Source organism: Canis lupus, chromosome 34, assembly GCF_003254725.2.
Source record: "Canis lupus dingo isolate Sandy chromosome 34, ASM325472v2, whole genome shotgun sequence".
In the NCBI taxonomy this organism is placed as follows: Eukaryota; Metazoa; Chordata; class Mammalia; order Carnivora; family Canidae; genus Canis; species Canis lupus.
The window spans coordinates 35,803,833-35,830,744 of record NC_064276.1 but is presented as its reverse complement, the minus strand read 5'-3'; the positions used below and the strand labels follow the sequence as shown (position 1 = coordinate 35,830,744).

The 26,912-nt window shown below is 41.9% G+C and overlaps 1 protein-coding gene across 7 annotated transcripts in view; it reads left to right on the top strand.

Moving 5' to 3' along the window:
• The window catches only part of TNIK (TRAF2 and NCK interacting kinase), a 376,625-nt gene that overhangs the window by 65,360 nt on the left and 284,353 nt on the right, over positions 1-26,912 (top strand). For all 7 annotated transcript variants that reach the window (XM_025425582.3, XM_025425579.3, XM_025425581.3 and 4 more), the window contains exon 2: positions 16,525-16,590. In XM_025425582.3, coding sequence (XP_025281367.1) covers positions 16,525-16,590 — 66 coding nt within the window. The remainder of the gene's footprint in view (positions 1-16,524; positions 16,591-26,912) is intronic.

The window sequence follows — 26,912 nt, the reverse complement described above, 5'->3', positions numbered from 1 at the left end:
CAAAACGCATGCAGGCTGTTTCATCATTTTTCATTATTCCTGGAGAGGATTAAGGTAAAATAAACATATCAAAAAACCATGTAGTTCACTGGCAGGAGTCTTTTCTCTCTTTGGAAAAACCCACCCTGCCCCACCTCCTCTGCCAGTATTACTGATGGTGCAGCATTGCTTTGGTTTTGCTTGGAGTCCCAGTTCTGCACCCACTTAAGCCATTTTGACCCTGCATTTCTCCCTCAGAGCTTAGAATTACTCCACCTTCACCCATGAGACACCGCAGAGAGGAGAACTAGTGTCTCCCTACCAGTGCTTGCTAGAACTTCCCATGCCTCACACTTAATAGAATCTCAGTCTGCTGGTGGCTTTGGTACAAGCCAAATGGTCCCTACTCAAAAGAGACACTTAACTCTAATGACCTGCAGATTTTTCAGTCATTGTCATTTATCTTAATTCATGGTTTGACTTGACCATCTGTGGTACAAAATCCCACCTTCCTCACAATATATTCATCTGTGTATTCCCCAAGCTTCTTGTTTTGAAAACACATTTGAATATACTGGTGGAGAGGGCACATGAGAGGGCTGTTTGAAAAATCTGTCTCTAGAGGATGCCTGGGTGGCTCAGTGGTTGAGTGTCTGCCTTCAGCTCAGGTCGTGATCCTGGGGTCCTGGGATCATGTCACGCATCAGCCTCCCCTTGAGAGCCTGCTTCTCCCTCTGCCTGTGTCTCTGCCTCTCTCTCTCTCTGGCTCTCATGAATAAATATTTTTTTTTTTTTTTAAAAAGGAAAGATCTATCTCTGAAAGATTTTTGGCACAAGTATAAAAGATGTGAGACCTGATGTCAGGTTTGGGATGTGACCATAAATTTCTTTTGCTTACATATTCACTGGCAAACAGTAGTCAATAAAGTAGATACTCTATAAGAATTATATGCTTAGCATGGTATTGTGTGGTATGGTTAACTACTGAGTGGAATTCAATAATCAGGGCAAGAATTTCTGTGTTATAACAAAAGACTTTTACCTAGAGAGTTTTAACTAGGCCTCACTAACTGAGCTCTGAGGCACTCCTAGGACAGGAAGCTGATATTTTAATTGGTGGGTTGCTGCTTATATCTATTTCCTCATTCTTTTAAATTGAAGTTACCTTCTTCATGATTAAATTATTTTTGGCCTTTTAATTTATTGAAAAGTGCACAAAACAAAAATGTTGATCTTCTTTAATTAGCGCCAGTGTGGCCACTAGACCAAGTCTCTATTTGAGAACTAGAATGATCCTTTTTGCCTCACAGGACAACCTTGCTAATCTAAAGAATTGAATTTTTTATATTGGTGAAAAGTAAGACAATAATAATTTGTAAAGAATCTTATTCCCTTTTTGGTGTAGACAATCACTAGGAGCTACTAGACTAGCAGTGTTGTCTAACACCAGTCCTAGAGCGCCAGCATTAATAGACATGTCTGACTGCAATTAGCCAGGGATTCGATGTGAATGACACTTGGCTGAAATGCTTTTTCAAAAAAAAATTATTCCTTTGGTTATCTTTTTTACATTATTCCTTAAAATCTTCTCTGTGTGGACAGTGGATAATTAAACTGCTGTCCAGTTCTCATCTAAGCAATGGCGAATTCCAAATGAAAGAGGTGAAATAAAGAGCATCTACTGGGGTGCCTCGGGGGTACAATCAGTAAGTGTCCAACTCTTGGTTTCAGCTCAGGTCATGATCTCAGAGTCGTGGGATCAAGCTCTGTGTCGGGCTCGTGGCTTGGCGTCAGCTTGAGACTCCTTCCTTTTCTCCTTCTGTGTCTCCCACCATGTGCTTTCTCTCTAAAGTAAATAAGTCTTTTTTTTTTTAATGATGTTTCCTTTTTTAAAAAGATTTATTTGTTTGTTTGTTTATTTATTTATTTATTTATGATAGACAGAGAGAGAGAGAGAGAGAGAGAGAGAGGCAGAGACACAGGAGGAGGGAGAAGCAGGCTCCATGCCGGGAACCTGACGTGGGACTCGATTCTGGGACTCCAGGATCGTGCCCCGGGCCAAAGGCAGGCGCTAAACTGCTGAGCCACCCAGGGATCCCCCAAATAAGTCTTTTTTTTTTTTTTAAAGAGCATTTACTATATTTGAAAATCAGGTATATAAGTGGTAGAGGTTGATGATATGCTTCTAGATGCTTTTACCAAGACATTCCTATTGGTGAAAGAGACTGAATTCAAACCCATAGAGATCCTGGTGGGCTGATGACGGTACTGCTACCAGAAAAAATACTGATACAATCTTATCAATGTTTAACCCAATATATGAAAATACAAGCACTTAAATCCTTGTGGAAAATGAGCTTTCCAGGAAGCCTTCCCGTATTTGAATGTGGCCTCATATGTTCTCTGGTGCTCAGCTGTGTACTCCTGACGAATGTGTATCCATATCTTCATGATATACATACGGTCTCTATTTCACCAATAAAACAATAAATAACATGTCTTATATTGTCTTGATAAAATTACTTACGTACTTAACCAATATTTATTAGATGCCTTCTGTAGCCCGAGTATGGTGCACGTTGTTAAGGACATTAATTTGGAGAGAGCCTGGCCCCTTCTCTGTGGTAGGAGGGAGCAGACCTGAGTGGGGAAGGTATATGTAAGCAAATCATTACAGCAGTCCCACTTATATACTGATTCCTTTGTTGCCTGGAACAAGCGTAGCATTTTATTTAAAACAATTAATGTCTTTGGGATGCCTGGTGGCTCAGTCAGCTGAGCATCTGCCTTCAGCTTGGGTCATGATCCCAGAGTCCCAGGATTGAGCCCTGCTTTGGGCTCCCTGCTCAGCGAAGAGTCTGGTTCTCCCTCTCTCTCCTGCTCATGCTCTCTCTCTTTCTCAAATAAATAAATAAATATCTTTAAAAAATTAATGGCTTTATGTAGTATTCAATGCCATTTGTGTGTGCCACTTTGCTATAGCCATGTGTTTAATACTTACTTGGTCTATCTGCCTTATAAAATGCTTATGGAACCATGGTTTCTAGAAATGATGTAAAACTTGCTGAATGAAGGTGCTATCCCCAAAGTGACATGTTTCTAAACTTTTGTCCTTTTGGACAGAAGTGCTACAGGCGATGAACATGTATCCTTTTTAAATGGCACCGTTACAAAAACAATTTTGTCCCTCTGCTCAGCTCTCTGTACTGCAAATTCTGTCTGTATTTTAAAGTCCAGCCTGATGCCCATGTTTCCCTTTTAGCCTTCCTTGGCTGTGTCATTCTATATTGATTTCCCACCCATTGAACTCCCTGAGCATTTACATTGTGTTCTATCTGTTTGTCAGGTTGGAGCAGGGTTCCGACGCTCCATCCCTTCTTCTTTTTGGGCAAGGGACTTGAAAAATGGATTACAGCAGTTCCTCTAGTAAATGTTCCCTCCTGATTCAGCACTGTGGAATGGGATGGTGGAACAGAGTAGGCCAGGGGAGCCCCTGGGACTTAGGTCAGGGTTTGCAATAGCACCTTGTCAGTGCCCAGGAGATGAGCACTGGTCCATTGACTCAATGTAGTTGTTGGGATTCCTTGCCTGGACTATGCCATTGACATCTCCATAGAATTCTGTGGCCTGATTATAGGTCACTTACTCCATGGTGACCTTTACTGTTGTTTATAATAGAGCCTGTCTTAATAAAATCTCTTTGTGTTTGGCAATACAGGATATATTACGATTTTTCCCTTTCCAAATTTTTCCAGATTATGAAAATGCTGGTTTTCCACAGACCAGTAATAAACATTCTTCATAAAAGAAGCATTGTTCCTTCAATAGCAACTTGTAATGAGAAAAGTGGAGTAGAGACAAAATGCAGCCCTGGTCTGAACGGAGACTGGTTTTTCTTTGTGCAAATAACCAGAATTCCAGTCAGGTTGCCACGGAGATGCTGAGATTATAACTGCCCATGCCAGCAGTCAGAGAATGTTGCCCAATTAGTTATTTTCAGCTGCGTGGTTACCTTGACAGTAGCTCAAAGGCAGGTTTTGAGTTCAAAGGACTCATATGAGCAGCTGGGGGACTTGCAGTTCTGCTGTCCTCAGTGGGGTGCAGGGACTACAAGCCCCGGCATGCCCTGGTTTCAGCCTATAGGGTGTGATCAGCCCTGTGAATGCAAACTCCATGTTTTAATGTTTCTTTCCCCTTCCTGGTAACAAAGGGTTCCTGAAATTCCTGTGTTACCAGCCAGCTCTGTAAGCATTTTTATTTCCCAGGGCTGGCTTCAGATGTTGTGGATTAGAGATAGTGGGGAGAGTGTGCATGTTGGCGTTGGACATTGATCTCGCGTAGGTTACTCTCATAGTGTTGGTCTTCTCTTTTGAAAACAGTGGACTTCCCAGGATCAATGCAGAGATTAAATAAAATGATTTTTGCAAAATGGCCCCCACAGTGTCTGAGGATTAAGATTTACCCAGTAAAAAAGGGGCTTTTTTCAGAAATATTGTCTCAGAAATCATGAAGCATTATGCAGTGAGACTATTAGTATCACCGCCATTTGGTTGTTTCTGTTCTGTTGGTCAGAAGAGGCTAGGCTATGCTGTGATAACGAACAATCTTAGAGATTTATTACAACTAATGTTGATTTCTTGACCATGCCACATGTCCAGAGCCCATCAAGAGAGAATTCTATTCATCAGCTACCCAGTGGAGACCAATGGAGACTTCATTCCCATGTCTGCTTCCATAGTCATCACGGTATCTTACACAACAATCACATATTCCATCTGAAAGTGACCCATCACTTTCACTCACATTGCATTGGCAAAAGCAAATCATGTGGCTGCACCCAACTTAAAGAAGGGTGGAGGAATGACCTCATGTAACATAGCAGCAGGAGAACTAGAATATTTGTTGAACAACTGTAATGACTGTCATCTCCATCAAAGATCAAAGGACTGGTGGAGAAGAATACTCTAAAGAAGGACCGTTAAACATAAATAAATAAAAATATCTGAACAGTAGAATTCAAGCAAATCAGTTGGGATTCAGTTACATCAAACAAGAAATCTGAAATATTAGTGTGTTGAGGAAGGTAGAAGTTTATATTTCTTTCGTGACAAAGAGGTCCAGACATAAGCAGACATAAGGTGGTATATGGCAGTTCCATGGTCATCAGAGTTGAGGATTATTTTATTGTTCTGCTGTAACGACCTAGCAAAAGGGTTTTTCAATCTGTAAATTCACCTTGGAGTCAGAGATGGCTGCAGAGTTCTGGCCATCACACCTACATTTCAGGCAGCTGGAAGGAGGAAGGTGGAAGACAAAGGAGCCTTTCTCTCAGCTGAGTCATTTAAGCAACCGGTCTGGAAGTCCTCCACAATAATTCTGCTTACATAACACTGGCCGGAGCTCAGTCACATATTCACTCCTGGCTTCACTGGAGCTAGGGCATGTAGGTTTTGACTTGGATGCGTTGGCTTCCCAAATAAAATTGGGATTTTTGTTAGTAAGGAACAGTGGAAGAAAGGACATTGGGTGGCATTGAGCAGTCCCTGCTATAGTAAGGAAAGATGCAAACTTCCAGTTGAGAGTGGGGATGAGAAGGGGAAGATTGCTCTCTACGCTCTCATTTTCTATCCTGTGCTCTACAAACACCAGTGCTTAGAGAGACACAAAATTCCCTTAAAAAGCATCCCACAGCTATTCAGGTTTAGGAAATGTGGAAAGCTTTTCCCTCCGTTGGAGATTCACGGGGAACATTAACATGTTGAAGGCTCTGAGAGGCTGTGCACAGTAAAGAGTGAGCTAAATTGCTAATCTTTTAAGTTATTTATTTATTTATTTATTTATTTATTTATTTATTTATTTATTTGAGAGAGTAAGCATACCCACGTGGGGGGAAGAGCAGAACGAGAGGGATCAGGAGGTGAAGAATCTCAAGTAGACGTCACACTGAGTGTGGAGCTGGACATGGGGCCCATCTCACAACCCTGAGATCACAACCTGAGCTAAAACCAAGAGTTGGCCACTTAACCGACTGAGCCACCGAGGTGCCCCTAAATTGCTGATCTTTTAAACTCATTGTTCCCAGACTTACTTGACAATGGAGATCTAACACCTTTGAGAGCCTGGAAGGACAGAGAAATAGCTTCTTGAATCTGCCAAAAACCCTTCTTAGATCCTTGGATAAATCTCCATTCAAAAGTTATGTGCCTTGTAAAACAGACAGACAAATAATATATTCTTTACACTAGCCTAGCCATAGGGACAAAAGCCTTGAAAGAAAAATAATAGATCAGATGCCAGTGAAGCTCTGTTATAATAATCCATGTTAAGAGTTGGCATTAACTCACCAGCCATCTGTACCATTAGTGATGACACCAAGTGATGGACTGGGATGGGCTCATTACCATCATCTGCCAGATAATAGGCCCCTGCGCCAGGTATGTATTGATGGGCGGTGGTCTATTCCTACGTGGCTCTTGGACATCCCGCTCCTCTCCTGAAATAAAAGAGTAATAGGGGATCCAACCAGCCAATGTTAACCTCACCCCTTAGAGAGGGTCTGTTGTCAACTACATGGTTGCCTGTAGGTGTTGGGAGAAGTGCTGAAAATGCTTTCAAGCAAATATATGTCATTGGCCTGTTGTAAACAGATGGTGAATGAGTACCTTTGGGGGGAAGGCTTAACACCCTTCTTCCCAAAATGGAACCTTGGATGGTTTCCTAATATTTCTTACTTAATTATTCAGGTAATCAAGTTCTTGTCTTTAAAATCCATCTGCTGCAAATGCTATCCTTTTTCTTTATCTAAGCATCTTTAAAAAGGCAAGAATGCCCAAATCTTGGCTAGTCTGGTTCCCATAATTTCAACCTCATGTTGCTTCCAGTACTGAAAAATTACTCTGTCCTAAGAGACCTAGAGAGATCTCATGTTTGCATAACTCGGTAAGCTGTATGCTACATTTCCCTGTGCCGCTCTATGAGCTCTGGGACAACCTGATGATGGGAGAGAAGGAACCAGATTAGAGGCCCTTATGTACATACTGACCTTTAGAGCAACTTCCCACGTTTGAGCTTAAACAGACTGTGGGAGAGTTGAGGAAAGTTCTGGAAGCTGGAGATCCCTATCCTTGTCTAAAATCCACTCTTTGGCTTACTATCCTGGAGAAATTTCTCAGTCTGCTTTATGGAGTTAAGCATTCCTGACAGTGGGTGAGTTGGAAATAGTCTCTGAACAGAGCAGTGGGCTTTGTGCATTGCACACGGGCACAGGCTGGTTTGTGGTCATGGCTCAGGGTCTCTGCGTTAGGAAGAGTGAGAAAGGCTGGCCGCTGAATCCCAACGGTTCACAAAGGATTAAAGTAACCAGTCTAGGGGCAGCCCGGGTGGCTCAGTGGTTTAGCGCCGCCTTCAGCCCAGGGCCTGATCCTGGGGACCCGGGATCGAGTCCCCACACTGGGCTCCCTGCATGGAGCCTGCTTCTCCCTCTGCCTGTGTCTCTGCCTGTGTCTCTGCCTCTCTCTCTCTCTCTCTGTGTGTGTGTCTCTCATGAATAAATAAATAAAATCTTTAAAAAAATAAAATTAAAATTAAAAAATAAAGTAACTGGTGTACCAAAATCAAAATAAATATCCAAGTGAATGTTATAAGTCCTTCTGGGCTCTTATGGGAAGGCAGGAGCTCTGAGCAACCATTGGCACATTTTACTTCTGGTTCCCAGCTGCCTGGCTGGTCATATTACCTGGTTGGAGGTCACTGGCCCTTCCTTGGTTTCATTGTTAAACCACAAGGTCTTCACCATCCCAGTAACCCCAAGTGAACGTCAGCATTGGCCATTTGTAGAGAAGTGAGTAACGACAGTCTTGCATTCAAAATATCTGGATTTGACTCCCACCTCTACTACTAATCAATGCTGACACCTTGGGCAACTTTTCATAATACCAGCAGCAATAGCAAGAATAATATCAGCGACTTATAGTTATGAAGGATTAGTGTGCCTTGCGCTAAATGCTTTTTATATGTTGTTTCTGGTGCTCATGACAATCCCCACAGGATGTATTTTTATCCTAACATTACAGCCTGGTCTTGGCTGCTGTCTCCACCACATACTATTTAACCTGGGGTTACTACTAAATAGTTACTAAGTAAGTTCCTGAATTCCTTGAAGCCTTAGTTTCATCATCTGAAAATGGGGTTTAGTAATATGCACACCCCATGGTTGCTGTAAGGATTAAATATGAATAAAATCACATAAAGCATTTAGGCCATTGTCTACTCAGGAGCTAGTGAGGATGACCATTATAGCTTACGGTCTGGCAGCTATTGCTCCGAGAAGCCAGGTTTCAGATCTAATTTTAAAGGCTGCCTTTGTGAGGACAGGCTGGGGCTGCAGAGGCCTGAGTGGGCAGGTGACCAGGAGCAGGGTGCGTGGGAAGCTGTTTCACTCCCAACGGCTGCTCCTTAGCAGGTGGAACTGAACAGGTAGCAAGCCAAGCGGGAGGTGAGGAGTCGCTGGCCTTTCTGTTCTGGGGGCTAGAAGCCACCATCATCCAGGGTGATGTTGCTTGACGCTTGGCTGGGACCATGTCCTGACCCTGCCGGGAACCGGTTTTGGACACCAATACCAGCCAGCCAGGCCCAACTGTGTGTGGGGGATGGTGTCCTGGAGTCAGCCTGTATCAGTACCACCCTTCCCAAAGGACCACCCCGGGCAAGTGGAGCTGGGGAGGTGGCTAGCACATTTGCATGCAGGAGGTACCCTTGCCAGGACGCCAGGCCAAGTGGGATTACCCCACTTTACAGGTGGGAAAACCAGAATATGAGAGCTCAGATGACACTGGCAAGGAGTAGAGTCGCAAATTGAACCCTAACTTTTTTGTGCGAATCGTCCGATAGGTGTGCATAATTTACTCCATTCTGCACAAATGATCAAATGTGAAAATTCAGCGATCGTCATTTTATTTTTATATTTTTGAATATAGTTTTTTACTTGGGTTACCTGTTCTGTTTGAGATGCTGGCTTGGGCAGTATGTTAATGAAGGTAAGTCTGGATTACATTCTAGATCTCCCAGGTGCACACTCTCAGAGCACCTTGCATTTTTCCTGCGTGTTGCTTGTCATATATATTTATATTATAAATATAATTTACATTATATTTAATATAACTCAACTGTAATTTAATGGCTGTGCACGTGTAATTATGTGCTCACGTCTGTTGTTTCATCAGATTGGAAGCTCCAGGAGGCAGGGGCCCAGGTACCTTTTTCTACCTTGGGAAGTAGTTAGGTGAGTAGCACTCAGGCACTGAATAAACCCCACTGTGGAAGGTAAGGAGCAGATCCCTACATTAGAAGGAGGGAAGGTCGGTAAAAAAATGAGGAGCCTTGCCTGTCTGGGAGCCCAGCATGGGCCAGCGTCGGGCCGTGTTGCCTCAGTGCGATGTTTGCCAGCACTGTGCTCACTTCGGAAGAACGATGAAAAGCCTGAAGGCTCAAGATGAATATGTAGGGTTCTCCTACTGTTCCTGTTTTCTTTGTGCTGTTTTGCTTTTGTAAGCATATGCTTGTCAGTTAGGGCTGAAACCGAACAAAACAGCTGCTAAATATGGTTCTAAGAGAAATAACATTTTGGTCTTTTCAAGGCCCATACGTTCAGAGCAAGCACAGTCATTTGGCAGATGTCGGTAGGGAATCTGGGGGGTAGGCAGTCATTCTGGGAGCCGTATCAGCCCTTTGTACCCTATTGGGGTCTGTTCCACCCTGCCACAGGACCGAGGACCCCAAGTGAAAGATCTGTCGCAGAACGGCTGCCCCTGAGAGGAGAGTGGGAGAAAGGATGCCTAGGATCTAAGCCGTGGGCCATAATCTCTGCCAATCCGTCTCTTACTGAGAAGGGAGAAGGGCTGGGGAAAATAGACCTCATCATCCTACTGATATATTTAGGTTCGTCTTTTGCCGTCTTTGGGATTTTTGTCTAGCGATGTTATTTAGTGTTCTTACAAATCCAGTGTCATGTCATTCAGGAGGCCTGGAAGAATTAAAGTATAACTCAGTGACCAGGACGATTAACCCCTACATCCTCAGTCTCTGCGCTGTGCTGCGAAGTCAGGCTGGAGCTGCCAAGGCCGCCTGAGTGGCCTCAGCTGATGGAAGAGAGAATTTATTCCAACATCCCAGGAGCCCCCTAAAGTTAATGTATCTTCCCGATTTCTCAGTAAATTTCTAAAGAGACATCTGTTTGTCCATAAATATCTGACCCTATCTGCTAAGTGCGTGGTGGTGGTGGTGGTGGTGGTTAAAAAACAATAGCTTTTCTTTTTATTGGCTTTGTTTGTTGGAAGGATACAAAACACAGATGGAATTTTTCTGTGGCATATTCCTTGTATATGAAATGAGTATTTTTTTTTTCCAAAGGGGATAAAAAGGAAGGAGGTGACTGTTTTTGTTGAAAATACTGTTATGTGTCAGGCCCTGAGCTAGTCTAGATACTTTCAGGGCTGTCGTAGTGACCCTGTGAGGGAGGTAATATTATCCCCATTTTAAAGATGAAGAAAATGAGACTCAGAGCAGTTATGAAAGTTGCCTGAGGCTGGAGAGCTAACAGATGGTAAGTCAAGGGCTGGGAATGCTAATTCCACGAAGCTGGGTAGAGAACCGAGTGGTTAAGAGCGCAGGGTTTGGGGTCTGACCAGCTGGGCGCCCATCCTGGCGCAGCCCCCCGTCGGTGGTGTGACCTTAACCACCTGCTTCACCTCTCTGTGCCTCGGTGCCCTCATCTGTAAGATGAAGACAACAGTAGCATCCGCTTGACACAGTTGAAATAATTAAATGACCTATGCCTGGAAACTGCTTATTAGAACAGTGCCTGGCACACAAATACTCATGAAATGTGAGCTATTACTGTGATTTTTACGACAGTGGCTAACCAAATTTGCCTTTATCAGGACTTGCTGAAAAGTTATAGTTTTCTCTTCTGACACAGCTTGCCTTTTGATGTGTAGTTATAGATCATTATGAAATAATGTAAACTACTCTACCTTAGAATTAAATTCTCTGTCTCCCAGCAAAGGTTAAGATCTGAATAAAGGCATGTATAGCCAACAGGGATTTCTGAGTTTGGTAAATGTCAACGATTTGCTCTTTTCTCCTTGGTGTATGTAACCTTCCATGCCGTCCGTCCTGGCTTTATGAGTAGCTAAACAAACACGAGAGAGAGAGAATTAAGCGGATTCTTGTCTCTTAGCTTTCTTGTCTTTGTAACATGATTATTAGGTACATCATCTGGTTGCATTGCACGTGGCCACATCCTGACAGCCTGTCTTCTTAATGCACCTGAAGCACAGCTTAAAGCAGTGGACTTTATGAATTTTCTTCAGAAAATTTCCTTAGAAATTATAGCTGGGAATTTCTTTAGAAATTTCTTTAGAAAATAGAGCTGGGAATACCCTAGGAGCTAATGTATGTGATGGTTGAAGTGGGGTAGGGGGGATGGAGGGAATAGTGGCTGGGACAGCTTGTCTAGATTGAAAAATAAATGAGATACGTTTGTTAGACCTTTGGCTCAACATCCTGATCCCCCCACCTTTTTTCTTTTTTTTTTTTGCAACTTCTTCTATGCATGTTGTGGAGCGTTGGGAATGGGATCAACCTTATTCAGTAAATCATTGTGTCACCAGGCTAAGTGCTGGGGAATACTAAAATAAATATGTTATAGTTCCTGTTTTTTAGGGAATTTGTAATTTATTAAGGGCAAGAAATGGAAGAGAGGATGGCACGATGTGGAAGTGGTTATCATAGAGCCATGTACAACATGCTGTGGGTGCAGAGAGTTGGTGGTGCTAATTTGGGAAAAGCTTCACAGGGGAGGTGGCATCCTGGGCTTGCCTGCTGGAGAATGGTAGAAGGAATAATCTTGGCAGACAGACATGAGCCAAGGCAAAGAGACACGGCCTGTGTGGTGTGCTAGGGAAATGGCGGGCGGTTTGAGGCGGTTGGTTATAGTATGAAGTGATGGAACATGAGACTGGGAATGAAGACTGGGCTGAAGAATGACAGGACCTTGACTTTCAGTTTGAACCACCTCGTGTAGGATTCTAAAGCATGATGTGTTCTATCTATTTTAGAAATTTCAGTGTGAAGGGAGGAAGAATTGACTGAAAGCAAATAGTCCCAGAAAGAGAAGGCCTGTTGCATGAATGGAGTGGAGTACATGGATATGATGGAGAATTGAGAGATGAAATCCTTAGCACTTAGTGAATAACAGGAGGTTGGAACTTTGGGGTCAGCCAACTTTTAAGATCTAGGTGGAAGAAACAGAGTCTCTGAGAGAGACCGAGTGGAAGACAAGGGAGGGGATGTATTTCAGCAAGAGTAGCAATGTCAGTGCCTCAGAGGGAACAGCCAGGACAGGACTGAGAAGAGACCATTATAGATAAAGCGATTGAGTCATCGGTAGCCCTTGGGAGAAGTTGTGTTCGAGTCCTACAAGAGTAGAGAAAACGGCTGAATGAGTGCTCACCCCGTTCAAGCTGTAGCCCATCCCCAAGAGCCTAACTGGCGATTAGATGCGTTTGTGTAAGGGAGCATTCACAAACACCAGCTCTCCAGGACCTGGGTGGAGGTGGGGAGAGGGAAGCTTAGTGATGGTCAGGGCTGAGTTCAAGTGCCCTTGAACAATAGCTCTGCCTTCTGCTTTCTGGGATCTCAGGGAGCCCCCTCCTTGCAAATACCAACTCTAATTGTGCCATTTTTCTTATTACTGTCAGCATACTGTAGAAGATACATGCTCATAGGCTTCTTTTCCAATTCCAAATCGATACTCCTTTGTAGCCATGATGCTTATAGTGGTTGCTGTGATGGGTCACCTGGATCTCATCTCTGCACCTGAGGCACTCATTGCCCACCTGCTAGAAGTCTGGGTACCTGGGGATTGTCCCTCGCAGAAGAGTGTCAATTCACACAAGATCAAAACCTCTGGGATGGGGATGGGAGGGGGGACGGGGTGGGGAACAGCCTGCATACAATGACTAGTCAATGGAGGTGGTGTGCAAAGGCCCCCATGCATCAAGGTGGGTAATTTTGGGGAGTCACCCCAGCTCCAGAGCTCCTGTGGGATTGGATGAAGTTTTGGTTCTACTGTATCACAGCTGAATGCATTCTTTCTGTTCAGTCCTATCCTTTTTCCTTCACTCCCAGGGTCTTGATTCTGAGGCACACCCCCAATAAACTCCCTCTGTAAATATCAGTGATTTTGAGTTCTGTTTCCTGGGGAACCACTCTGATATGATGCTTGTTTTCTGTTTGGTTGCCTCCTGAAGGTGGGTCACCAATCCAACTGTGGTTACTCTTGCTTTTGAGCCCCTTGGATGCATCCAGCGGCAATACCCCCTCTCCCAGCAGTTGGAACAGAAGTCTTGGCGTTGCACTTCCTTGGTTCTTATTGGCTGAGCCATAGGCCCATTGGTGGACTGTTCAAGGAGAGGAAAGAGCTAGAAGTCAGTCACCCAGCTACTCCTGAGACCAGCCCGTTAAACCTCAGCCCTGAGGATAGGTCCATGAGATGGATTGGCCCCTGAGCATAGAAACTGGTTCCAGCTCTGCATCCTGCTCTTGCGCTCCCCTTCCACCACCGCCACCCCCTGCCCCCTACCCCCTTATGCTTCCTAGGCCCCTTAAAGCAGGTGGTAGTCACTGTCCTGCTTCTCTCTTTCATTCAAATTGTGTTTTTTTAGTCAAGAAAAAAAAAAAAAAAACGAATGTTGAAAACACAATTGAGATATTTCGAGCAAATGTAGAACCTCTCTCAAAATTTGTTGCAGAAACACCACTGAGCAAACAAACTACTGGGAGCACAGCTTAGAAACAAACAGCAGCTGCCACCATTTGTGGGCTTTTTTTTTCCCCCTGTTCCCTCATTTCTTTCTAATTCTGTTTGTAATAGAACTGCTGCTCCAATGGCCTAGCAGTTTCACACACACCATTTTTCCCTTCCCATCCTGAGGGCTCCCAGGTGGTCTTCAGCTAGGAGGCCTCTGTCAGCAGAGCTCTGGGCCCTTACTGTTGCTCCTGTCACACGGTTCCACCCGGAACGTCATCCACCCCGCGGACCCAGTGGGGTGTGGCTGGAGCTTCCAGACTTCTCAGGCTGGAGTGTGGTTTTTTGCCCTCCTGGCTTTATAAAAGCAATGGATTATATGGATGACAGTTTTTTCTCAGTGACAAAGTGCTTCAGCTGTTGGGTTTTTGCTTTATTTATTTATTTTTTGTTTTCTGTGCAGAATCTTGGAAGGCACACAGCAAAGGGCTGGTGTTGGGCCTGGTTTGCTAAAGACTGTCACTTTCTTTAGTTATTAGATTTATTTATTCATGGTGGGGAGGGGCAAAGAGAGAGAGAGAGAGAGAGAGAGAGAGAGACAAGCAGACTCCCCTTGGAGTGAGGAGCCTGACATGGAGCTTGATCCCAGGACCCCCAGATTGTGGCCTGAGCCAAAATCAAGAGTTGGATGGTTAACCAACTGAGCCACGCAGGGACCCTGAAAGACTAACTTTAAAGAGCTCTTACTTGTCACATTGACCTCATTTGTCTCCTTCCCCACGAATGGCAGCCTTGAAGCAACCCTTTGCCCTTTAAATGCTGCTGGTGATGGGTCGTTCCTCAGCTTAAACTTGATGGCCATTAGACACGAGTGGGTTGCCTGCTCTATGCAGGGTGTGGTGCTAGGCCCTCACTCCCTCTTCATCAGAGCTCTGCAAGGCAGGTGTCATCTCCACTTTATCTGCCCAGAGACTAGTTGCTTTCCCAGGGTGACCTGCGATCATGCAGACAGTCGAGGGAAAGCTGGTGTTGGGCCCAGGTCTGTCTGAATCCAAAGCCCAGGCTTTCTTTCCCTCTCCTGCTTTTCAGTCACCCTCATAATATATGGCGGTGCTCTCAGAAAACTGTTACTTCCTTTACATTTTTTTTTCATTTATCCTTCCCTCAGAATATATATATATATATTTAAAGTGAGTTAGTGGGGATCCCTGGGTGGTGCAGCGGTTTAGCACCTGCCTTTGGCCCAGGGCGCGATCCTGGAGACCCGGGATCGAATCCCACGTCGGGCTCCCGGTGCATGGAGCCTGCTTCTCCCTCTGCCTGTGTCTCTGCCCCTCTCTCTCTCTCTCTCTCTCTGTGTGTGACTATCATAAATAAATTAAAAAAAATAAAATAAAATAAAATAAAAATCATTTAAAAAAATAAAGTGAGTTAGTGCCTAACATTTAAAAACTAGGACATCTTTGGGGCACCTGGGTGGCTCAGTCAGTTAAGTGTCTGCCTTGGGCTCAGGTCGTGATCTCAGGGTCCTGAAATCGAGCCCTGCTTCGGGCTCCCTGCTCTGTGGGGGGCTTGCTTGTCCCTCCCCCTCTGCCTGCAGCTTCCCCTGCTTGTGCACTCTCTCTCTCTCTGTCAAATAAATAAATAAAATCTTTAAAAAAAAATTAGGACATCTTGGAAACAAAACAAAATAAAAGACTTTAGACCTAGCAATATCGTGCTCATAGGTTGACATAAAAACTGAGTCCAGCTCCGTGACCCCCCACCCCCAACCCCCGCAGGGAGATAGGGCTTCTTCAGGTTGCCGCAGACCCCAGCTGGCCCCCTTCACTCTTTGACAGTCAACTTGCCTCACCTCTGTGGACAGTTAAGTGTGTGATTCTTCATTTAGGCCCTTAACAAAACAATTTCTGTCCTGTTGATGGATCAGTAGAGGTCAGAGTCAGTTTATGCTTCTGTGTTGAATTTTACAGGCTTTGATATTTTTTTCAACTTTTGGGGATAATAATTCAGTAACAAATAAAAGCAATTACTGGACATTTATCAAGTACCCTCACATTTAGCTGACTCTGAGGGTTGGCAGACACCTGTTTGGTGGTCAGGACTTGCAGAAATCTCCAATTCAGTTTGTGTTCAAAATCCTGCAGGTACTCTTCAGGTACTGCAGGATCTGGAGACCATCCACAGGAACATATTTTGCAGGGACGGTGTGGTAGAGAGGAGGAGGTGAAGCCAAAGAAAAATGGGAAGAAGCAGCTACGTTGACTGTATTGGCCCTTGGGAACTGTTAACTACCTTATGTACGATTGCCCCATGACAGAGAAACACCCCTTTCTTGACTGTGTTCAACACAATGGCAGCTCAGAAGCTTCAAAGAGAAAGATCTGAAAAATTAGAATCCCTCTCAGGATGATGGGTCTTTCATTGTATCCCGATGTGCCTGCAAATGTATTTCCATTTGGCAGCAAGAAATGTGTTCATTCTTTTTTATTGTTTGGGGGAAGTCATGTCTCCTTTTGTCTGTTTTACACACATCCCATTGAAATGTAAAATGGAAACAGAGTGGGTTTTGACTAGTGTCATGGCTGCGGCTGTCTTAAATCATAATAGTAATTAATAATAACATACGAGAACCCCCAACGCTGAAGTTATTTATTTGCTTATTTTAAATATTTGCTTTTGATTAAGACAATGCCTGGAATATTGTTTTGAATTTTTGTTTGTTTATGTTCCTTTAGGACCCTGCAGGGATCTTTGAATTGGTGGAACTTGTTGGAAATGGAACATATGGACAAGTTTATAAGGTAAGATCATTGAGTTTGAACGTGGCTTCTCTGTGGTTTTTGATTCATGAATGCTAAATAGCAGTGCCGTCTATTCTTGCTCATGTATGCCTTGTAACAGATTTAAAACAAAATAATATGCTTGTTAATTGACTCTTCATCTTTTAAAATATATCTGTAGTCCCATTGCCTAAACGGGATTCACCCTTAGTTGTATATTATAATGTCTCCATCTGACACATGAATTCCAATGCTGTGTACTTGAAGCTCTTTAAGTATCCAATTTCCTTTATTTTAATGCTGCCAGAATTGGTTTTCAAAGGACTAAAGGATGCCTTTTACTTTAGAAATTTAACCTATTAAAGTATTGCAGCTGGAAAAGTAGATTTGTCATTGGCTCAAGGCATGAATTAAATTGAGCTTAGTGAACAGTATTAGGAGAAAACTGGCTACCTCGCAAAGCAAAGGCCTAATGGCAGCAATGACTTTTAGAAGATAGAAAATAAGTAAAAGTTAAACTTGAGGAATAGGAAGTACTTTTTTCGTCCTTTTACTAATTTTTGCTTATAAGTTCTCTCAAAAGTGCTTTTAAAAGATATTGCCCCCCAGTAAAAGATCTTACAAAAATGTGGGTTGATATCCCTTCTGATTTTCAAAAGGAAATGGAGATGAACTGTTTTTGGATTAAAATTCAGGGGGTTTTAGTAAATGAGCTATTGAAATAAATGCCTTCAAAACAAACCAATTCTTTTCTCATGATTGTTTCTAAGGAGATAGCCATCATTTTCTTGAGTGGTAGTGAGATGGGATGGTGGTTTCATTACAAATGATCTCTTTTCGCTGTTCTGTTTTGAAAAGTTCCTTCTCCGATCTCTAAACTTCTCTTAGTGATTAGAACAACTCTAGAAGTCATTCGTATTGTAATGTTTCCAATTTTACAGAATGTCAAAAGTACACACACACAGGTATACACATGCGCGCACACACACACACGATATTCTTGAGAATCTGAACACCATTGTAAACAGATGCATTTAAACCTTACTTATTGAGAGGTACCCTTTGGTGTCCACCCAGGGTGGACATTTCTCCCTTGCAAGAAATGATTATTTCTTAAAATGTCAACCCCTTGCAATTAGACAGAATGTAGTCCACCCAAGCTGTTCACTTGATGTTGATCCTGTCTGACACAGGAAAGAAATGTGTCTCAGCAATGCTTTTAAATACTGTCAATGAAGATAATTAGGTTGGAAGATTGTATTATTGAATTTTGAGAAATTGGATTGAACCTGTGAATTAATGTGGGCTAATGAATTAAGCTCTGATTTAGGTAGAAAATTACTTCTCATTTGCTGACAGTATGGAGTTGCAACTCTGTTGCATGCTCTTGGTTTTATGGTGCCATTGCTTAGAACCATTCCGTTGTACCATGCTTCCCACCTGTAGAAAATGCATTTAGGGCACAGTTCACAGCTTTGTCTACTAATCTAAGAGGTAGACTACACTCTTGGCAAGAGAAGACAACAAAGAGATTAAGTTACGGATGAGAATGTTTGGAAAATTCAGAATTATTCCTAATTTCTTATTACCTGGCTGGGGGTGGGGAGGGGAGGAAACAAGTATCAAGAGGTGTCAGATCTTTTTAGAAAGGGAAGGTAGTTACCAACTATATATTTTTAAAGATTTTATCTATTTATTCTATTTTGTCTATGAGACACAGAGATAGAGACAGAGATGTAGGCAGAGAGTTTGAGTTCTGAGTTGGGCATGGAGCCTACTTAAAATAAATGAATAAAGGAAGGAAGGAAGGAAAAGGAAAGGAAAGGAAGGAAGGAGCCATTATTTAGTGATTGATACAAAACTTTGGCACCACTCAAGCTGAAGGGAGACTGCAAACACATTGGGATGTGGGACAGAAGACCTGGTCTCTTTCACCAGCCCTAAGTATTGTTTTGTGGCATTGCAGCTTTTCTGTGCATTAGTCAAGTGAGAATATAATTAGAAATGCTTTGGGGACTTGTGATGATATAATTGAAGAATTAAAACTCCCTAGTCATTTAAGGGGTTGGTTTCTAGGCCAGTCAGATGATATTAAGTGGTGCCTGCTTTTATGTATGGAGATACCTGGGTTTCCTGAGCCACTAATCCAGTCCTTTTGTCACCCTGAGTTCAGAAGAATTAAAGCTTAATAAAATAGCAAAATCAGAGGCACCTGGGTGGCTCAGTCCATTAAGCATCTGACTCTTGTTTTCAGCTCAGGTCATAATCTTAGGGTCCTGGGAGTGAGCCCTGAATCTGGCTCTGTGCTCAGTGGAGAGTCTGCTTGAGATTCTTTCCCTCCCTCTCCCTCTGCCCCTTTCCCACTCTCTCTCAAATAAATAAATAAGTCTTTAAAGATAAAATAGCAAAATCAAATATATGTGAACCTAAAGAGAAATAAGGTGCAAAGCGATTGTTCACATTATAGATTATATTTACCTTTTATGAAATAGGTGTATTTCTAAAATACTGCAGGCATAAGTAGAAATTTTATAGCCCTAAGAAGAGATTCTTCCACAAAAAATTTTTACGACAAATTCTTTCTTTATACTAAGTATTAAAACTTTGATTTCATTTTTTTTTTTTTTTTTATAAATCCAGCTTTTGGTGTTCTTGGATTTCATAAAATGAAGTAAAATTTTTTTGTGCAATTATATAGACATTATCTTTATTTTATGGAAAGATTCATTATAAGGTTGTTTTTATAAGTTATCCTAAAAGGGTAATGATATGATTTTATTTACAAGTAGCTCTTAAGAACCTATTTAATACAATAAATAAAAATGTGCACAAAAACTGTAGACAGTAAGAGAATATTTCCTGCAGTTTATTTGAATATGAGCCACATACATCTGGATGTGGAAATATAAATATTTTATATAAAGGTCATAGTAATGTTTAGCTTTTCAAAGTTATTTCTAGTCTTTCTCCCAAGTATGGCTTGGGCTCTCTGTCCTTGGAAGACTAGATTTATCTTTAGCATTTTGGTCCCAGGTGGTCAGGTGGCAACTCAGTATTTTTTTTTTTTTACTTTATTTATTGGTCTGACTCCATAAATAATAGAGTAGTGATTCTCTGTCAGGACTTTTATTGAGGAAATCATCTGCCTGGGGCTATGGCTCCCATTAAAAACCAAATCAACAAAAGGCCACATACCTATTTACGAAAGGTTTTGCATGATGCATATTGAGAGCTAATGGAATTCAGATACGTTTTTGTTAAAATAAAATAATTATTTTAATAGGTTGAGATAATTGTTTAATGTTTACTGCTAAAACACCACTAAATCTTAGCCACAGATTTCAAAAATGAATGTTAGTCTCTCCTGTTTCGTAATTTGCCCTTTTGGAATATATGTTGGTTGTTACAGAGATGGGGACCTATTTTATTCCAGATGAGCTTGGAATAAAATATGTGTGAATTAGAAATACGATAGAGTCCTCGGTATCTCTCAGGCTTTTCTCAAAACCTCCTTAAGGTTATACAGCATGAACTAAAGAGGCCACCTTGGATGTTACAGTGCATGGGTGAGAGAGCACTGTGAGTGAGTGAGTGACTGTGTGCTTTCAAAGGAGTGCAGAGGTCCTTGCAGGTCATCTAATGTAATCATTCCTCTGCCAAATGTCTGTTCAGCCCAACCTTGATCCCTTCTGGTCATGTAGAACTCACTACCTCCCAGTCAGTCCATTTTCCTGCAGCTCTCTTTGAATCTTCATTATCATTTTGAGCCAAGAGTCTGGCTTCCTAAGATGTTTACCATTTCAAGCTCATTCCATACCCTCAGAGCTATTTTAAAAAGTAAAATAAAATCTTCTTTCACAAGGATATATTCCTTCAGATATTTGAAGACTTCTCCTTTCTTCCCCCAAACACATACTTGTATCTCATTTTTCAAAAAGATTTATTTATTTATTTGAAAGAGAGAGAGGGTGCATGCAAGCATGCAGCAAGGAAGGGGAGAGAGAGAGAGAGAGAGAGAGAGAGAGAGAGAGAGAGAATCCTCAAGCAGACTCACCACCGAGTGGGGAAACTGTTGCAGGACTGGACCCCATGACCCATTTGGTCATGATCTGAGCTGACATCAAGAGTTGGATGCTTAAAAAACTGAGTCATCCAGATGCTCCTAAAAATAACTTTTTAATTTTAAATAGTTTCCTATTTTGCAGGACATTTTGTATATGTGATCTGATTTCTGATTTAATTCCTATAATACTTTCATAAAACCTTGTTCTCAACCTGAGGTCCTCATAGCCGTGGTTTCCTCTGTCTAGAACACTTTCCCCCAACCCTCTCATGACTGGCTTCTTTTCTTTCAGGTCTCGGTTCAAATGTTACCTCCTCAGGGAAACCACTTTTCATCCTAGTGTCTAATACAGATAGCCACTACCTCTGCCTCCTTCCCCCACAGACTCTATCACATCAGCTTGTCTTTATTGTCTTCATGGCATTGCCACTATCCGAAATCATCTACTTCTTTCTTCGAGTATATAGTAAACAATTTAAATGCATAAATAAAGGAAGAATCAGGGTAGAGACCTACTTTGTCTAGCCACCATTGTATCCCTAGTCTGGCACATAGTAATTGTTGATGATGATGAGGCCTAGAATTGAGCTTTGTTTTCCTGGATAATTCTTTTTATATTCATTTCCAGTCTTTCAGCATTTCTCATACAATATTAGTCTGTTTACTTCAGAAATGCATATTTACACAAAAGTAATCAACAAAATGCTCTGCTTATATTTTATTGTGGGATATGGATGTGGATTTTATGTTTAAATGAATTGTTGATAGTCTATAGAAGCCAGATCCATTTTGGACATTTACAAAATGAGACAAATCCATTTTCTGGGGGTTCAGTCTCCTGGCAGAGGTTCTCAAACTCTAATGTGCAAAACAAATATTTGGGAAATTATTAAAAATACAGATTTCTAGGATCAGTATCTGAAATATTGGTTCAGTAGGTCTGGGGTGGGGTCCAGGAAGCTACATTTTTATTAAGTGTATGAGTTCATTCTGATGGTTAGGGACATGGGGTCATGCCTCCAGAAACTGCAAAAATGAGTGTAGATTATTATCCTGTTGTAGGGCCACTTGAGTGAGTGCTAATCCTAATGCTTTTTGTAATCATTTACTTTAGTATTTCCATGCTGACTCAAACTTACATCAACGGAAAAGGCAAAAACATAAAGATCTTGACCTGAGATATGATCCCAGCCAGTTTTAATTTACTCATTGGGAGATTTAACTTTTGGTGGTTTTTTTTTTTAATGTTCTTTTTTTAATATAAATTTATTTTTTATTGGTGTTCAATTTGCCAACATATAGAATAACACCCAGTGCTTATCCCATCAAGTGCCCACCTCAGTGCCCATCATCCAGTCACCCTTACCCCCTGCCCACCTCCCCTTCCACCACCCCTAGCTCGTTTCCCAGAGTTAGGAGTCTCTCATGTTCTGTCTCCCTTTCTGATATTTCCCACTCATTTTTTCTCCTTTCCCCTTTATTCCCTTTCACTATTTTTTATATTCCCCAAATGAATGAGACCATATAATGTCACTTTCGGTGTTTTATTCGACATGTTGTGATTACAGTTTAAGGTTGTCCTGAATAACTTAAGATCTGAGAATCAATGTAGTCAAACCGACCTGGTATAGATAGAAGAATCTGAGCCTGTTCCATGAGATTTCCTCAAGTCTATTTATTGTAAGACAAAACATTTTAATAGTGAGAATATCAATTGTCTTGATATGGAAGTTAATGTAGCTTTACATAGTCCATTCTAATGAATTGTGAATTGTATTATTTGCGTCTTGTTTGGTAAGGAGTATGGGGAGACTGTTGTGTTTTTTTAGATGATAGTGGCATTTGGTTTTTTAGTCAAGAATTTCCAATACAATGAATGCAATGTGGCAACAGTTGTTGAGTGCCAGTGATGAAAGCCCTGTGCTTTGTGTGGGAAGAATGTAGAGTCAACTGAGGTAGTTCTTATGCTATGGAAGTGTGCAATCAGATTATCTAATTAGGACTCAGAGTGCTTACTATGTGCTAAAAGTTTTCATATATATTGTCTTAGTTACTCCTCATGATTTTGTAGGGGAAAAAAACTAAAGCACTATTTATTAAACTGCATCATCACTCCAATGCGGGGTTTCTCAATCTTGGAACTATTGACATTTTGGGATGGATTACTCTTTGTTGTGGGGGGCTCTCTTGTGCATTGTAGGATGTTTAGCAGCATCCCTGGCCTCTATCCATGAGGTATCAGCACCACTTCAAAGTATGGCAATCAAAAATTTCTCCAGACTTTGCCAAATATTTCCTGGGGAGCAAAATTATCTCTAGTTGAGAACCACTTCTCTAAGGATAAGACAAGATACCCAAACTCCTAGCACTGGTGGAAAGAAAGAGTTGGAGTGTAGCATATGGAGCAGAATGCTACCCAGGCAGAGTAGACACCCGAATGGATGATGGAAGGGGGATATGGAAGAAGCTTGGAGGCCTTGGCATTTGCACATGTTGGAGCATAATTTAGCATTTTAGTAAGTGGAGAGGAGTGTAATCAAAAGGATTTTGGAGCAGAACTGAGCTCGATTCCCAGTCTGGTTCTGCCTCAGTCTGGTTCCTCAGAAGCCTGGGGTGTAATGTGTCTGGAAGACCTCAGGGGAGTGCCTGACACTCAGTCGGCCCTCAGCAACCTTGTCTTCTTCCCAAACACGTGTGCCAGTGGAGTCTAGCCTACCAGTTCTTTCCATGGTCCTATTTTTATAGATTTTATGATCTGAAAGAGGCATTCATAGAAGATGCAGTCAGAAACACACATAACCGTGTGCTTCCCCTTTTACCTTTTATCTCTTGGTATTTATGTATGCTCAGGATCGCATTATTTATATTAAATCCAGTTCACAATACTTAAATGGCATTTGATGGTGTAATTGCCATTTAGATACGATAGTTGGTTTTTAGGATTTAAAAAACCCAACTTCCCAGTAATTTGTAAAGAAATGGTCAATTATTAGAGGAAATAAGAATTGGTTGGAGGACTCTGAAACTCTGGGGGTGGGGGTGAATCATTTATCCTTGAAATGTGTTGATTTGAAGAGATCATCCTCATAGATCCCCATGTTGTTTGCATCTAACTTGGCTCAAGCCCATGCAGCCTCATGCTACTGAGAGTTATGGATGAGATGATTGGCACCGTGAGTCTAGACAGACCTTTGTGAGTGCCACAAGCCACGTGCCATGTGGAAAGGTCGCTTTCTCTGCTAGGTGGGGGGACCTCGAGAGTTGCCACCAAAACTTGCCACAGGGGATGATGTGGGATTTCTTGTTGCTACTAGTGGTTCTCAGCCCTCACTGTTTGTGGAGATCATCTGGATACCTTTGAAAAATAGAGATCTGGGCTCTTCTTTAGAGACTTGGTATGAGTTGGTTTGGTGTATGATTGAGTAGAGTTGGTTTCTCGAACTTCCATTTGTTTCTAATTTGCAGCCAGAGCTGAGAGCCGCTGGACTCTGGTATTGCTTCTCAGGTGATATAGGGGCTCTTCTTGGTGTCTTTGCCTTTGGGAAGGAGTCTCTACCACTCTTATCTCTATATTGGAGTCTCTACCACTCATCTCTTATTTACTGCGGTTCTTCGTTTATTCAGCGTCAGCCTTTATAATAAGCATCTGTTATCAACTTGGCATGTGTGTACCCACCTTTCATTTAAGTGTTGAAATTGTTTTTAGTTCAAAATACTTCCAGCCCATCTCATATCTGTGAATTGCCAAATAACTTGATGCACAACACCCTGGTGACTTGTAGTTTTTAGAACTCATAACATCTTTAATGACTTGGTGATTATAAGGCAGTCTCAAGTAATTAAACAGTCAATACTTACTATGTAATTACCATTATTTTGGGTTATTTGTAACCTGTAAAATAACTCTGCCAGGATTATAGGCACAGAATTTAGAGCCATACACAGTTTTAACTATTTTGTACATGGGAAACATTATGAGGCCCTTTAAAAAAAGAATAACCAATTCTTATTAACCAATTAATTAACGGAGACCCTGAGATTGAATTTCTTATCTCGGTGGTTTAACCTCAAATGTAAGTTTATTCATCTTCTTGGACATTTTGCATGTGCAGAAATTAATATCAGCTGTTTGACAAGTAAATACATACTCTTCTCTAAGTCGGAGCTCTGCTTGGTGATGAGGATTTAGAATGAGGGAACAAAGATTGCCAGGGCCTCCAAATCAGGCTGAGTGCAACCCCCTCTGCCAAGTGCTGTGGCCTTGGGCATTGCTTCTGATTTGGATCCTGTTGCTTACTTTCTGAGGCATGCACAGAACTTCTCCTTTTTTTTTTTTGTTCCTGTCTACAACCAAGGAGAAAAGAAGAGCAGCTGGCTCACTGAGAGCCAGCTCTTAATAAATACCAAATAGCTACCATCATATTCATGGGGATAATAACAATATTATCTTCCTAGGCTGCACGGAAGAGTTATGAGCCAGATGATATGAAGAGCTCAGTCTCCTGTAAGGCGAAGATGCTCTATTGTTTTAGAAAACTTGCCCTAGTTACATAATTTGGCCCCTAGGATATATAGTCTTTGGCAGGCCACTAGAATGTTCCAGGTGATTCTTTTCTTTAAAGTATTTCTTGAGCAATTGAGTTTTGGTCTGTGTATCACATTCAGGAAGACAGTATGAGGCTCCTAGCTAAATTTAGTAGAAATCTTCCTACTTCTTAGTTTGGCTTCTCTCTGTCTTCTTGGTTGTGGCAAAAAAATACATACCACAAAATACTATTCAGTAGCAGCAAGTACATTTTCACTGTTTGTCATCAGCGCTATCCAAATCCAGAACTTTTCACCGTCCCACACTGAAACTCACTACCCATTAAATAGTAAATCCTCATTCCCTACTTTCTTTCCTCTTCCCAGCCTCTGGTTTTTCTTTTAAAAAAATACTCCTAGTTAATTTAATTGTAGAGGTGATGCTTTCCTGGATAGTTTCTTGCAACTCAGGCTATCCTGGAAAGGTCCCGCACATCTGTTTGTCCGTTCCTCAAGATGCCTCACTGACAGCCTACTGTGTTCTCCAGGTGACTGACCACTCACTACCTACAGGGGCTGCATCTTGTCCTAGGAAGCGGGAAACCAGCTGAGTCCTTGATTTTTCTATCCTATTCATATGGAAATAAAGTGATCCTTCTCAGGTGGAGGTGGAAGTAGAGGTCAAGGTCAATAAAAAAATGTACAAGCATTTTGTATGAATCCTGAACCAGTGTGTTAATGTTTTCTCTATTAACATGTTCTCTAGGCTGTGGTTATATCTATTACAGTTTTATAAATGAGGTCCCCTTTTACCTTTAAATGTAGCAACTATTTTCTGTTTTAGTAGGAGATTTCTTTTCATAGGAGATGCAGTATTTTACACAACAGCAGAATGTTCTGGGCGGAGGACTGTTGGGGCCTCCTTCATGCAGCTCTTCCTTCATCAGTGCAACACTCACCTGATACTCCGTCACTGCATCAATCCACACAGTAGCCCCACACTTAGGTTCCTCGGCCCTCATTCCCAGGTCCCTCATGATGTGGTCTCTGCCTCTCCCTTCCAGCCTCATCTTTGGCTCATCCCGACTCACCACGTGCCTCAGTGCTATCTCATTGCCCAGCCCTCATGCATACCGCATGTGTTTTCTGTTTATTTGTGCTAGCTACCCTACTTCCTGAACACCTGGCTCAGCAGCACCCTCCTCCATACCGTATGACACCTGCTGACCTCTTCTTGTGGCAGTGACCTCATGCTTTTGTAATGTTTTAGTTGTTTCCGCTTGACACTCTGAGCTACTTGAGGTCCAGAACATTGCCTTACTTTTTCCTCTAGTGCCAGTGCAGAGTGGATGGTTCAAAAAAAAAAAAAAAAAAAAAGAGCACACGACTCCTATATTTTGCTGAGTTTGAAATGCCCTATCTCAGTGAAATATGTGCTTTTTGCTTAGTCTCAAGTGTTTAATCCAGGGTTATTTATATAATAATATAATATATAAATATATAATATTTAATAGCCAACAGTGGGTTAAATACTGGTAAGTTAAATTAAAAAAAAAAAGTGTCCACCTCCCCTGCAGCGTAAGAGAAAAATAGCATAAGGGAAACATGTTTTCCCTTCTTTCTAAAACTAGCTTCGTGGACATGATTCTAAAACCGTCCCTGCAGAAAAACAAAAGGGGTCACAGCTCATTTGAACTTGTAAAGATCCTGCTACACACTTTTGGGAACACAGATGAGTTTTCTTAGGTTTTCCTCT